General features: G+C 44.3%; 1 protein-coding gene across 2 annotated transcripts in view; it reads right to left on the bottom strand.

Annotated features, from left to right (window-relative positions):
• The window catches only part of Pgm2 (phosphoglucomutase 2), a 37,443-nt gene extending 28,726 nt beyond the window's left edge, over positions 1-8,717 (bottom strand). Inside the window, exons 1-4 of one of the 2 annotated variants that reach the window (XM_032916177.1) lie at positions 8,561-8,674; positions 5,783-5,971; positions 4,548-4,715; positions 903-1,009 (exon numbers count right to left, since the gene is read on the bottom strand). In XM_032916177.1, coding sequence (XP_032772068.1) covers positions 903-1,009; positions 4,548-4,634 — 194 coding nt within the window. In that variant the 5' untranslated portion in view covers positions 4,635-4,715; positions 5,783-5,971; positions 8,561-8,674. Of the gene's footprint in view, positions 1-902; positions 1,010-4,547; positions 4,716-5,782; positions 5,972-8,560 lie in introns of both variants that reach the window. The other variant, XM_032916176.1, reaches the window with a different exon arrangement.
• Between the last annotated feature and the right edge of the window lie 5,552 nt (positions 8,718-14,269).

Genomic DNA, 14,269 nt, shown 5'->3' with positions numbered 1-14,269 from the left:
GTGTCTTCAGCATCACGTGCCTGCAACTGAACCGGAGTCTTGGTCTGAAACTGTCACAAAGCTCACCATGAGAAAGGCATCTGTCAGGAAAGGAGGAGGCAATGACGCCCATAAATAGCAGGGAGGAGTTACGTGGAGGCACAGGAGAGGACAGTTTGAACCATTTTCCCCCATCATTTTTGTTTGCTTGTTGTTTTTTGTTTTTTTTGGGTTTTTTTTTGTTTTTATTTTTTGTTTTTTGTTTGTTTGTTTTTTGAGACCAGGTCTCTCTGTGTATCCTTGGCTGTCTTAGAACTTGCTGTGTAGCCCAGGCTGCCCTTGAACTCAAGAAGTCCTCCCAATCTGTTTCCTGAGTGCTGGGATTAAAGGCCCAGGCTATCCCGTCTTTTCTTGGGGACAGGGAGCAGTTCAACTCAGGGTTTCTCTGTGTAGCCCTGGCTGTCCTGGAACTTGCTTTGTAGACCAGGCTGGCCTCGAAGTCACAGAGATCTGCCTGCCTCTGCTTCCCCAGTGCTGGGCTTGCCCAGCCCTACCATTACTTTTAACAGCTAAGTAATTATGGGTTTAAAGTCAAGTCATTAAGAAAAAAATCAAGTGGCAGTGGCTGGAGAGATGGGTGAGTGGTTACAAATCTGTACTATTATTACAAAGGTTTGCAACTGCCTATAACCCCAGCTAGATGGGACCTAGCGTCTCTGGCCTCTGTGAGCGCCTGCACCCATATGTGCACAAGCGTGTGTGTGCACACACACAACATACTCACATAATTCACATCAAACTATTGAAATGATGACTCAAAATAAAAGTATAAAAGAAATTATGAAAAATCCTTTTTCTGAAAAAATGTCTCCAGGTTCCATCCCAAAGCCCCCACCCCCACCCCACTCCCAAAACCTAAATACCTTCTGCTGCTGCCTCCACTGGCAGGGTGAGCTCTCCCATCGAAGCTGATCACCACGCCCCTCTGCTTGAGGTCACTGAACTGCTTTTCCAGGTACCTGCAAAATCCCTGAAAGTAGCCCAGGGATTAAAAGCACATATTTTATATGTATGATGTAAGAATCAGCCCAAAATTATATTTTACTCATGTTCATAGGATTCACATGCAGACTGAACAGTTAGAAGAAAACAGCTTTTTGGGACCGTCTACTCTAACTCAGGCTGTGCTGAATTTAACATCTCCAGGTCTTGACCAACTTGCTCAGAATTTCCATCTTATAGATGGGAACACAAAGAGCAAGGGCCGACTCATGTTCAGACCTAATGACCTGCAGACTATGGCTGGGACATCTAGATGTAGTGACAGGTGGCTCAGTGTAGGGTAGAAGATATATATATATATATATATATATATATATATATATATATATGCATGCCTTTCTGGGGCCAGAAAATGGATTTGAACTCTACTCTGCTACCATTGAGGAAGAGACAAATTTTTCTATCTTTTGCCTAGTTTCCATGTCTTAGTATAGTAACACCAGTAATATGTACCACCTAGGACTTAAATGAGCAATAAGCAGGCCAGGCTTTGCCCTGTGAGCCCGAGGACCTGCATTTGATAATTTGATACCCAGAAGCCAACTTTAAAAAAAAAAAAAGTATGGTGGCACATGCTTACAATCCCAGTACTGGGGAGACAGAGGCAGCTCCTAGATCCATGGGGCTCCCTAGCCAGCCAGCCTAGCCTACTTGGTGAGTTCTAGACCAGTAAGAGACCCTGTCTCAAAAGAAAAAATAAATGGTGTCTGAGAAATAACACCAAGCTTATCTTTTGGTGTCCAGATGTCCATGACTTAAATCATCATTTCCTTCAAAGACCCCATTCCTTGCTTCCAGCCTAGCATCAGCAGGCACTTCTGACTCCTCTCTGCTCTGTGACATCAGCTAGAGAAAACCAACATGTTTATACAGTTTTGACAATTAACTGATGAAAATCGGTTTGGTCTGTTTGTTTCGGATGCTATTAACCAGAAATGTAAAGGAGACTGGAATTAGTCCATTTATAGGGTAATACTTGTCTATACAAATCAAACTCGTGCGTTCTGGGGCTACTGCTACCTGCTCCAAGCTGATGGAATATCCCATCTCTGTATCTCAGGTGTCAAACAGCATCACATCGATCTCAGACACAAGAGAGCAGTGAACTTGGGATCTAAACAATCTAGACACTGGACGGTGTCTGAGAGTTCTGGCTGAGTGGGCAATAGTGTTGTGACCTAATCCTTACTGCATTCTGACTAAAGGAAATTTATAAATAATGGAGGATTCCTATGACTTTTGGTAGAGGGTTACATCCCAGCCTTGCTAGCAATGTTCCGTCAGTGTAGAATGTTTCTTCCCCCACAGCAAACACAGCATCCAGCACACCTTCCGAAAGTGACAGTGAAGTCAGGAGGTATGTCTTGGTTTTGTGGGTTCCCAAGAAGGAATTCAGATGCCTGACCCTTCACAGCTTACAATGGTGACATTATACCTGACTCTCCCGGTCAGCCTTGGTGCTGTGACCTCAACACTATTCCACGTGCATGGAGGAGGTTTTCAGAATTAAAGTGCTACAAATAAACAAAACAAAAACTCGCATGGCTTTAAAATATATAACTATGATTCATAAAAGCTAAAAATAAAAAAGAAAGAAAGGAAAGAAAGGAAGAAAGAAAGAAAGAAAGAGAGAGAGAGAGAGAAAGAAAGGAAGGAAGGAAGGAAGAAAGGAAGAAAGAAAGAAAGGAAGGAATGAAGTCAGGAAAGGAAAGGATGGGTTTGGGATGAAACTAATGACATCATCTTTTAAAACTTATTTTTTAATTATTTCCATGCGTGTGCTTCTGGTAAGTGTGTGCCACATGTGTGCAGGGGGCTGGAAGAGGGTGTGTGAGTCCCTGGAGTTTGCAGGCGGCTGTAAGCCCCTGGCTGCAGCTGTTGAGAACCAAACTCAAATCTGCCACAGGAGCAGCAAGCATTCTTAGCCATGGAGCCGTCTCTCAAGCCCCTTTTCTTATTATTTTAAACATGTATGTGTGTGAGCCGGTACATGGGTACATGCGTGGGTACACAGGTATACAGGTGCTCATTTGAGTACAGGTGCCCACAGTGCTCATGAAGGCCAGCAAGAGGGTGCCAGGTCCTCTGGAGCTAGAGTTACAAGCAGTGTGAATCACCTGACATGGGTGCTGGAAACCAAACTGGGGTCCTCATCAAGAGCAAACTGTGCTCTTAACTGTTGAGCCGTCTCGCCAGCATCCTGAAACCATCTTAACCAGTTAGATTAGCCCTGAGTTAGAATGGGCTATTTCATAGGCCAGTGAGTTCTTAGTCAGTGATATGATCCAGGTTAAAATTAAGTACTTTCCAGTAATCACAAGCAGAGCATTAAAAAGATGTGCATTAGTTGTCATAATAAATCATAACCTCTACCGCTAAGGCAAACAGTTTTCCTCCAGTCTCTGCCCTTCTTTGAGATGCTCTTCACTCATATGCACCTGCTCCTTAACCAAAGCGGGGCAGTTTTAGGTACCACTAGGCTTGGCCTTCATACCCAAAGGAGCAGCAGCAAGAATGTCAGTGCCACAGTAAACGTGAGAACAGAGATGTGACCAGCAAGCAGCATGCCAGTGTTCTGTCAGGACGTGCCACCCACAGCTGGAGTGACAGCCAGAGCAGGCCATTCCTTTCTCCTTCACTTCTGGGGTGACCCCTAAGATGTTCAAGTTGCATCTGCTGCTTTCCTGACATTTTCTCAGCCCTGAGCATCCTCTGGTCCATGAGGAGCAACACTGCAGAGTAGAGGGCTTCTGAGGATCACACTAGTGGGTGGATGACGGAATAGATCACTTATAAACATCTCTCCATTGTGGTTTCAAAGGACTCCTCTTTATGTGCACCCCTGAAGCACTCTCAGAAGGGATCCATTATTCTAGCAAAAAAGTGGATCACAGTGGCCTATGAACTGAAGCCTAATCTCTCCATTTCAGGAAATTAGATAGAGTTGAATATAGGAGAAAAGGTTCTAGGTTAATCATCTTCAATCCAGAGAAGCCCCACACCTCACAGTAGGTATGAGAAATTGGATTATCCAAATATGGCCACAGCAATATATACCCCCACCAGGTGACACTGACCTTCTCTTTAGACAGACAGGATAGGGTGGGGACTAGTTACTTTGTTTGAGTCACAGTTCATTTATAAATGCCAACACAGCTTCTGGCTGGCATATTCATTTATTCATACCCCCTACCATCGCTTTAGTCAATGGGTCTGTATAAGAACAAAATCTCCACAAGGGAATCTGTCTTTGTCATATCAATTCACTATGCCTGGCACACAGTGGGCATTCGATGAATTTGTTCCATGGCTGGCTAGGTGGATAGAAAGCTAATGAATTTTAAATAAGGACTGCACAAGTCTCATTTATAGATTAAATGGTGGGTACTTTCTTTATTTGGTCAGAGTCAAAGACATATCCATAACTAAAACAAATTAAGTCTATCAGATCCCCAGGACTCAGGGAGATACACCAGGAGGAACCAGCAATGACAAACTTGTGGTACCTGTGTGGTCTGGATGATAGTCAGGTCATTCATTCGAGAAATTCCTGCTCCCATAGGAGCTCGAAGACCAGCTGTGCCAAACTCCATCCGGGCCCCAAAGCATTTCTCTAGTTCTTCTTTATTACCCTCAGCAAGGAGCTGCTTCACTGACTCTGAAGTTAAAGGATTCTGAAAGACAGACATGGGTATACCAGGCACAGCTTGGTTAAGAGAATGACAGAAAATCCACAAGGTAGACCACACCCTCAAAACACACACACACACACACACACACACACACACACACACACACACACACACACACACACACACACACACACACCTAACCTCTATGAAAACCTAAATAAATAATACGGGCTTTTACATTTTCTGGTGTTTTTGAACAGGAATTTGATAGTATGATGCGAGTTGTGTTCTCTTTCTAACTGAGGTAATAATTTTAGAGAAAATGAACAAGATGCTGTTTTAGAACAGACATCTAACATACTCAGGGAGGTCTCAGATCATTTACTTCCAAACCCTATGCTTGAGAGGCTATAAAGTACCTAGTTTCCCCATCTGTAAAGGGGAACCAGCTAGCACCTCTCTTGAATAATTTTCAAGGTTTTAAATTACTTTGCCTTTGTCTGACACTGAGTTGTGATGTTCATCTCCTTCCCTAAGGTCCTCAAACTTTCCCAGGGTCAGACAGTTTCATGAAAACCTTACTTTTGTCATGCTTTATAGTTTTTGCAAAGTGTTTCCTTCGTATCTGGTCATGTTTCAATGACTCCAAGTCAGGCCAATAATAGCTGATGGCTTTGGTAGTATTTTACACTACAGAAATTGAATGGCTTGCTCAAACTGCATGAGGAACATTAATATTATCCTAGTGCCTTTTCTATTACATGAATTGCAAACAGATAAGAGCATGAATCACTTAAGAACATTTTACATGGCCTTGTTTTCTTTGCATAACGATTGCAAGAGATGTGAAGATTGTAGAATTACCTAACCCCACATGGACTTTTACATTAAGAGTTGAGGGAATGCGGGAGTGGAGTACTTGTAGTCATCATTTGATAAAATGAACACTGGGCTTGATAAGGCCCCGTAAACTTTGAAATGTGGTTGCAATAAAACCTTGGCTTCCTGGATCAAGCCTATGGTTCCAGATTGTTCCAGTTTCAACAGGAACCCAGACCAACCTTCTGATTAAAAAAATGCTAGATTCCAATTGAAGAGAACCAGCTTACCCATCACACTGTCAGGTGCCCTAAGGCAAGGCTCACAGCTGGCATACAAAAGGAGCTCAACAGACATCTGCTGAGTGGCTGAGACAACACAGACTTCCTGGCCACACCCAATATCCAGGGCTTCTCTGAGGCCTACAGTAGATTTCAAAAGTCTTAATTGGCCTTGGATGCTAGAAAAGACTCAGCAGCCTGAGAGAACAAAGCAAAGAGATAAAGAAAGTCAAGAAGAGAGCAGCAGAGATAAGGGTCAGACCTGGGGGTGATGGAAACTGACAGCAGAGGGAGGCACAGGGGAGGGGACACAGTAGTCTTGCAGAGAGCACAGCCAGGGTCCTTGCCAACAATAACAGTGCTTTTGGCTGGTGGGAGCTTCCCTGAAGAATGAATGGTGGGTTCTTCCCAGAGAGGAGTCCATCTCCAGTTAAAGTAACTTAGATGGACTAAAGTCAACTCTACCAGTAAAGTGCTTGCTATGCAAGCTTTAAGACCCGACCTCGCATCCCCAGCATACACTAACAAGCCTAGCCAAGCACAGTTTATCTGTACATCTAATTCTGGAGGTAGACAAACAGTGTCAGTCAGTTTAGCCTGTCAGCTCCACATTCAACGAGAGACCCTGTCTTAAAAAAATAAGGTGGTTTGAATAGGCTTGGCCCAGGGAGTGGCACTATTAGGAGGCGTGGCCTTGTTGGAGGAAGTGTGTCACTGTGGAGGTGGCCTTTGAGAGACTTTCCTCCTAGCTGCCTGGAAGACAGCTTCTATTTGCCTTCAGAACAAGATGTAGAACTCTTAGCTCCTTCTCCAGCACCATGCCTGCCTGAATGCTGCCATGCTTCCTGGTATGGGGAGAATGGACTGAACCTCTGAAACTGTAAGCCAGCCCCAATTAAATGTCCTTTGTAAGAGTTGTTTTGGTCATGGTGTCTCTTTACAGTAATGGAAACCCTTACTAAGGCAGAGTGACTGAGGAAGATACTTGACCTCAGCCTCTGGCCTCTGCATGAATATGCACACAGGTACCCACACAAGCACATGAACGCAGACACAACCATACATCACACAGACACACCTCTGATTGGGAAATTAACAATGAAGCCTCTCCAAAGGAGAAAAGTACAATTTCCTTCCACCTCTACCTCATAGAGGTACTTTTCCAAGAGATTCCATGTTCTGTAGTAATTACATTTTCTGTTCACTTCTGAGTGCATCTGTGAGTACCTTCTGAGGACCAAGATCCCAGGGTCTGATAGAATCAAAGGGTCCCTCCTTTGATGGACCCATAATGTACTGGGATTATGAGAAGCTGACAAAAGGTGGGAACTGGGAGCTAGTTGGAGGATCAAGGTTACTGGGACTTGTCACAGGATGATATATTTCCACAATGGCTTCCTGTATTCCCACATTCTCTACTTCCTAGCCACTATGACAGGAACAGCTCTGACACCTTTCCAATCAGGAGGGATAAAACCGTCTCAGAGTCTGAGCGAAGCAGTTCTTTCCCCACTCACTTAGTCAAGTGGTGTGGTAGCCTGACTATCAGGTTTCTTAACTCAGGCATTAGGGGAAGCCACACAATGCAAGTTACTAAGTTATCAGAAACAGTTTCCTTCCCTTGTACATCCTGGAATGCTTTAACTGTCCAGGAAAAACAAAACAAAAACCACCATGAGGAGCTGGCACTGGCATCCTGGAAACAGGAAGGCCTGACTTTTCAGTGGGGAAATGGCCTCTCTCCAGTCAATAAATGTTTCAGGGATCTACCATAGACATGTAGTATAATACTATATAATGCTGTGCACCATGGAAGGCAGCAGAGACACACAGCACCAGCTACATAATTTTCAGAGGCCAATGCACAATTAAAATGAAAGACTCAATGTTTAACAATAATCTCAAGGTAATGCTTTAAAATATAGCATAGACCCTTCCCTGAACACCAGTTCAGTGGATCTGCAAGGGTGTCACCTTCTGAAGTCAGCTCTGGACACCGACAGACTTTAAACAAACAAACAAACAAACAAACACACAAACAAACCAGTAAGGGGGTTGCTGGTTTGTTTCTTCCAATCCCAGTAAGAGATGGGAATGAAAAGACAGGGCAGTCTAGAGCGAATATTTGAATTAAATAAGTTGCACTTGGGTGACGGGAAAGGCCTAATAAGTTCACACAGGAGTAACGAGAAGAGAAATAAAGTCAGCAGAACACAACAGGCAAGAGGAACATAGTGAGGAAGCAGCAAGGCACACAAAAGCACAGGTCAGAGAGAACTTGTAGAGGGCAAAGGAAGTGATGTCTGGAGCTGGTCGCCTGACTGCTTCAGCCATAAGACAGAGTTACGGGGGAAAGACGCATCTGGAACCAAAGCGTATCCTGTCACCTTTCCTCTGGAAAACTCCCAGTCAGCCTGGTCCATCAAGGACCCTTTAGTAACCATGTAATCAGGAAAGGTAGTCTGAACAGTGGAGAAGTCCGGGTCCTGGAAAGGCGGGACAGAGCGGATTCTGAATGGATGAGGATGCTCAGGCTGTCACAGAACTTCAGAAATCTTTTTGTGCGTGTACTACCCTGGGCCCCAGTCCCTCTACGTTCGCCCCTTCCCACCTCGCTCCTCTACCCGGTCTAGCAGCCGGGCGGGCCACACAGCTGTCTCAGTCCCGCCACAGTTTATGCCGACCAGGCTACGTGTGGCCGGGCAGGGAAGGAAGGAAGCTGGGCCCGGCTTCCTACCCGGCAAGTCACAGCTCCAGGGAACCCAAGAGCCGGAGATCGGCCCTTACCCGGTCCCAGCGTAGCCACTGCGCGGTCTCCTGGTCCAGTCGCGCGTCCATTCCCAAGCCGCTGCCCTCGGGAGCCGGTGTCTGTGTTGGTGTCGCTGCCGCCATCCTGTCCGAGCCACAACCCAGCGGAGGAGGCCCGGTCACCCTTCTGGAGGGGCGGAGAGAGGGCGGGGACAGAGGCGTAGTCAGTGAACCAGAGGGAAGAGGACGTGCAGCAGCCCTGCCCAGTTCCAGACTTGCCATTAGAGGGTGTGCCTCCCGGAGGGGTAGGAAATTGGGGAATGATTGGTGGCTAGGAGAGCAGGAGGATCGCCTTACTCTAGTAGTCTCCCATTGTCTTCCATCAAAATCACGCGAGCATTTGGTGCCCATACGCCTGGGATGCTAGTCTGACTGCACATTGGCACAGGCCAGTAGCAGTAAGGCAGAGGCAGGCAGGTCTTCGTGAGGCCAATCAGATCTACATTAGTGAATTCCATACTAACTAGGGGTACATAGTGAGATCCTGTCTGAAAATGTAAATTAAATTAGAGAATAGCAGAGGGAAAAAAAATCTTGACAAAGAAGAGCCAAGTGGGGAATAAATTACGACCAAATTTATTCCAGCAAACCAGAAATGAGGTGACACTTGACGAAGACAGTTTATGTCAGAAGAGCACCCGGAAGGACAAGTTGTCACTTGAAGATGCTGACTCAACTGGATTTTTACACTAGAAAAATGTAAAAGGAATGTCGACTCATCTTCCTGACGAGAATTCCAGGTCAGCTGGGCGATGTACACACTTGATTGGCCATGAGGGAGCACAAGCAAGAATGGTTCGAGCTGCACGCGGTGCCTCTCTCACTCCTGTAGTCTCAACTATTGAGAGACTGAGGTGGGACCGTTGTGAGTTCCGATCCTGACCTGCGAAGTGAGTTCCAGGTCACAGGGCTACAGCATGAGACCTTGTCTCAACAAACAAATAACCCTAAAAAGAAAGAACAACCAACCAAGCAAACAAAAAGCAAAGCAGTTGAACACTGGCTGTTCTTCCAGAGGACCTAGGTTTGATTATCAGCACTCACTTGGCTGCTCAAGACCATCTGAAACTCCAGGGAATCCTGCATCCTTTCAGACCTCCATTGTCACATATATCTATGCTTCACAGACATATATGCAGGCAAACCCCCCAAACATTAAAAAAAAATATTTAAAAAGTTTCTAGCAGCTTTAGTCACAAAAAGCTCCAATCAGGCACATCCAGATCACCGACAATAGAAAAGATAAATATATAGTGGTATATTCATACTAAAGAATATAAATGCATTATGGTTGCTCAGTAACGAGTTACTCAGCCCAATGAGAATGAAGGACTGTATACAACCTCATGGATGTAGTTCATAAACATCCCATAGAGTAAAAGAATTCAGACCTCTGACAGACACTGGGTCTGACAGACAATAAGAAAAGCACTAGGTCCCAGGGACTAAACCACTACCCAGAGACTATAAACGGACTGACCCTGGACTCCAACTGCATAGGCAGCAGTGAATAGCCTTGTTGGGGCACCAGTGGAAGGCGAAGCCCTTGGTTCTGCCAAGGTTGGACCCCCAGTGTAGGGGATAGTTAGGAGGGTAATGGGGGGAGGATGGGGAGGGGAACACCCATATAGAAGGGGAGAGAGAGGGGATAGGGGCCTGATGGACAGGAAACCAGGAAAGGGAATAACATTTGAAATGTAAATAAGAGGGGTTGGGGATTTAGCTCAGCGGTAGAGCGCTTGCAAAGCAAGGGCAAGGCCCTGGGTTCGGTCCCCAGCTCCGAAAAAAAGAAAAAACAAAACAAAACAAACAAACAAACAAACAAAACCCCAAAAAACAGAAATGGAAAAAAGAAAAACCCAATTTAAAAAAAATTGAAGAAAAAAAAAGCACTAGGAAAGAAAACAAATCAGTGTTTTCCAGAACTGGATATGGGGGCTCACTAGAAAGGTCACTGGGGTAAAGAGAAGGGACGGTTCTGTATAGTCACTGAATTTGTGGCTGTCTGGATCTAGGTGCTCATCACAATTTAGAACCATGGCTGTCAGCTCTAAGTCATATCTCAGTTTTGAAACTACATTTATCTATGGAGTGTGTGTGCATGTGTCAGTTCTCTTCTTCCACCACATTGGTCCTAGGGATTGAATTCATGTTGTCAAACTTGGTGGCAAGTGCCTTTTGTTGCAGGCTATTTATTCACACTCTGAACTCTGAGATTGTGTTGTTTACTGGAGAAACCTGTTTCTAGTTGTGGTGTGACTCAGCCTCAGCACACACCTTCACACCTTTAATCCCCTCCGGCTGGGATACACCCCTTTGTACTCACCTTTAATCCCAAACAATGAAGGTAAAGTTCGTTCATAGAAGGAAGCAACCCTGTTTGAAAGTGATGTCTAATTGGTGGCAAAGTGACAGATCAGAGAAACATGTGAGAGAACAGAACAGAGAGGAAAGAGAGGCTACTTAAAAAAAAAGCAACACAGAGAGGAGAGAGAGAGCAGTTTTAAAGAGACAAGTTACACACAGAGAGAACAAGCTAGACACAGGGAAAGACAGTCAGAGAACGAGAAGGAGGATAGAGCTTAGTCAGCAGCAAGTCTCAGAGGCTGAAAACGTTCTAGGCCTGATAAGGATGTCTGGAGGCTAGAAGCTTCCAGGACTAGGCCTAGGCTAGTAGACAGAGGAAACAAGTATCAGAGACAACAATTACATTAGGTAAAAGAAAAGATACTTTTACAGACTTTACTTGGTGAGTCATCTCACTGTTTCGTATCTCAATTTTTAAAAAGTTATTAACATAAAAAACTACAGAAGAATTAATCTATGGGCATTAGGAGACTGGTTATATTTGGGAAGGAGGAATTTTGTGTCTGCTCTGCCCTTCCTCCCTACTATGAAAGTTGATCAGGGCCTTGCTTGTGGTAGCCAAGCCCTTGCCATGAGCTCTGTCCCCAACCCCAACCCCCTAATCTTCACATTTTTTTCTTTTCTTTGAGACTGGGTTGCCAAAGCTTGTCTAAATTGGTCTTAAACTGGCTATAGTTGTAGCTAAAGCTGGCTTGAAATTTATGATCCTCCTGTCTCAGTAACTGAGATTATAGCTATTTGCCAGCATCCCTTGTTGGACCCATTCTCCTTCATGACCTGAATGGAACAGTATAGATGCATTCACATATGTTACTTGATAGTGCTACAATCCTTTTGTTGGTTGCTTGGTTGGGTTTTGGGTCTCCTGTAGCCTATATTCAACTCAATATGTAGTTAAGTAATAGGCCAAACACCTGGCACTCCAGTCTCTAACTCCTCAGTGCTGGGATTGTAGGCTACCCACACCCTAGCTACAGTTTTAGAGTTGGGTGCTTTCCTTGTGTTCTATTGCAGCGTTAGATAAAGCGCACACATTAGGAGCATGGTGTGTATACAAAGGATCTAACACATAGTTACTAAGTTAGAGCAGAACTGGCAGGAAGTGAGGAAGGCCTGAGGGCAAGGATTAGCAGAGGCCTCTGGGGCTTCTTGAGTATTCCAAGCTAATATAGAGACAAAAGAAAGGGGATGCGGCTGACCTTGGGCATGGCAGCCCTGGCAAATGCATTTTTAAACAGAAAAGCGTCCTATCTGTGACCCAAAAAGGCTGAGGGGTGGAAACAAACAGAAGAAGAAGGAAGGATACTGTCTTGGGTTTCTATAGCTATGGCTGAATATATACTGGAGAATGTATATATATATATATATATATATATATATATATATATATATATACTGAGAATATATATATGTAATATATATACATGATATTTATAAACAAATAAAGGGTTTCTTTCACTAGTGGATCTGAAACCAAGAAACTATAATCATAAACTTTTGAGAAGCATATTGAAACCATAGCAAGAAGTTGTCTTTGCTTTCCTTCTGTCAATTCTAGTATCTCCTTTCCCTGCCAATGCGCTGTGACAGCAGTTGTGAGGACAGAGTCAGACCTAGTTGGTCTCACTAAAGCTTTTGTTTGTCTTTCAAATGCCACAGCACAGTTCATGCCCTATCTGTGTGCTTTGCTGCCTTAAGCCAAGATGGGGCTGAGGTGCTTCCCAATAATGAAAGTTCAATGCGTCCGGAGCTCATATTGGCCAGTCCGTGATGGGCAATGTGCTGCTTTAATTTGATGTCTACCTGACACAGGTTAGAATCATCTGAAAGGAGGGACCCAAACTGAAAATGCCTCATAAGATCAGCTATGGCAAATCTGCAGAGCATTTTCTTAATTTGTGATTGATATGTGAGGCTTAGCCATTATGGATGGACTACCCTGGTCTGATAGTCCTTGGTTCTGTAAGAAAGCATTCCTAAACAAACATCTAATCCCTGTGACATCAACTCATTTAACTCATGTTATAGGAGGAGGTTCCATGAACTCTGGTGGCCTGTTTGTATGTGACAGTAGCTGCCCTCATGATAAATAAATACTGCCCATTTTTTGACATGGACATCAGGAGATTCTCTGAATGATTTTACTTGTTTGCCATGTTCCCTGCTGCCTAAGAGCTGTTTCTCATGTGAATATCCTGATGTCCTTGGAAGCGTCCCAGCATGTCCCAATCCTTCAGCCCTTTCTAATGGATTTATATCCATCTCTCAGGCACTGTTTTTTTAAAGTTCTTTAGTATGAGAAATTTTAAATGTTTGCTCACTTTGATCCCTGGTAACTCTCATGTGAACACAGAATGATTATTTCAAATGGCCAATCTTGCCTTATTCACTGTAGGTTTATGTCATTATGCAGGTGAAGGCAGGTACAGATAGAACAGAAAGCCTGTCATTGGACGAGAAGGAAGAATGGGAGAAAAGTTTTAGAGAGAAGAGGAGGCGGAACAAGAAAAAGCAGCTGAGAGAACATGGCGGCAGATGTTAAGATTCTTCTCTGTGCATAGTTACAGGTTTTTACGACTATTCTTAAGGGAGAGGTGTATTCTGGATTCTGTTGTTGTCTAGAGGGGCAAATTAGATCTTATCAATTGGAGCAGAGGATATTGTGTGATGTGTTTTTCATGTGACAACTTAGTTGAGTTCAAGAGAGTGTATGGTAGCAGGACGTTCCAGGCCACCACAGAATTGGGATGCATATTCCTGGCATGGTGGAAACCAGCCAAGAGAGCTGTGGGGCGCCCTGACAGGGTGTCACATTGGAATAGCTCTCGGACAGCAGGTCGAAGAAAGTAGATGGGGACAGTGTGGAGCTGCTGAGATAAATTAGTGCTGGAGCTGGAACTAGCACAACCTGGCAGTGTGGGTGGGAACTGTCTGCCCTTTTCTCTATTTTACGAAATAATTCACTTACTGCCTTCCTCCCAAGCTACTGAAAAAAGTTCCAGATGTTATCATTTGTCTACAGATATATCTGTATATCTTTCTGAAACCTAAAGTCATTTCAAAGTGACCATAGCATGGTGATTTCATCTAAACATTTAAAAATCAAACATTATTCTCAATGTCTGTCCATTAAGTGTTCGCATTTCTATCCTGTCTTGCCTGTGTTTTGTTTTCAGTTTGCTGGAATTAGGAGCCAAGAAGCTTCCCATTGGTTGATGCTCTTTCAAGTCTCTTTCAGTCTATAGGTACAGCCTTGGTTTCCTGGTTTTGCCTGAAGGAGCAGAGTCCTTGTCCTGCAGCCTGAATTTTGCTGATTGCCTC

The sequence above is a fragment of the Rattus rattus genome, chromosome 11 (genome assembly GCF_011064425.1).
Source record: "Rattus rattus isolate New Zealand chromosome 11, Rrattus_CSIRO_v1, whole genome shotgun sequence".
Classification (NCBI taxonomy): Eukaryota; Metazoa; Chordata; class Mammalia; order Rodentia; family Muridae; genus Rattus; species Rattus rattus.
This window is presented reverse-complemented; position numbering and strand designations above follow the sequence as displayed.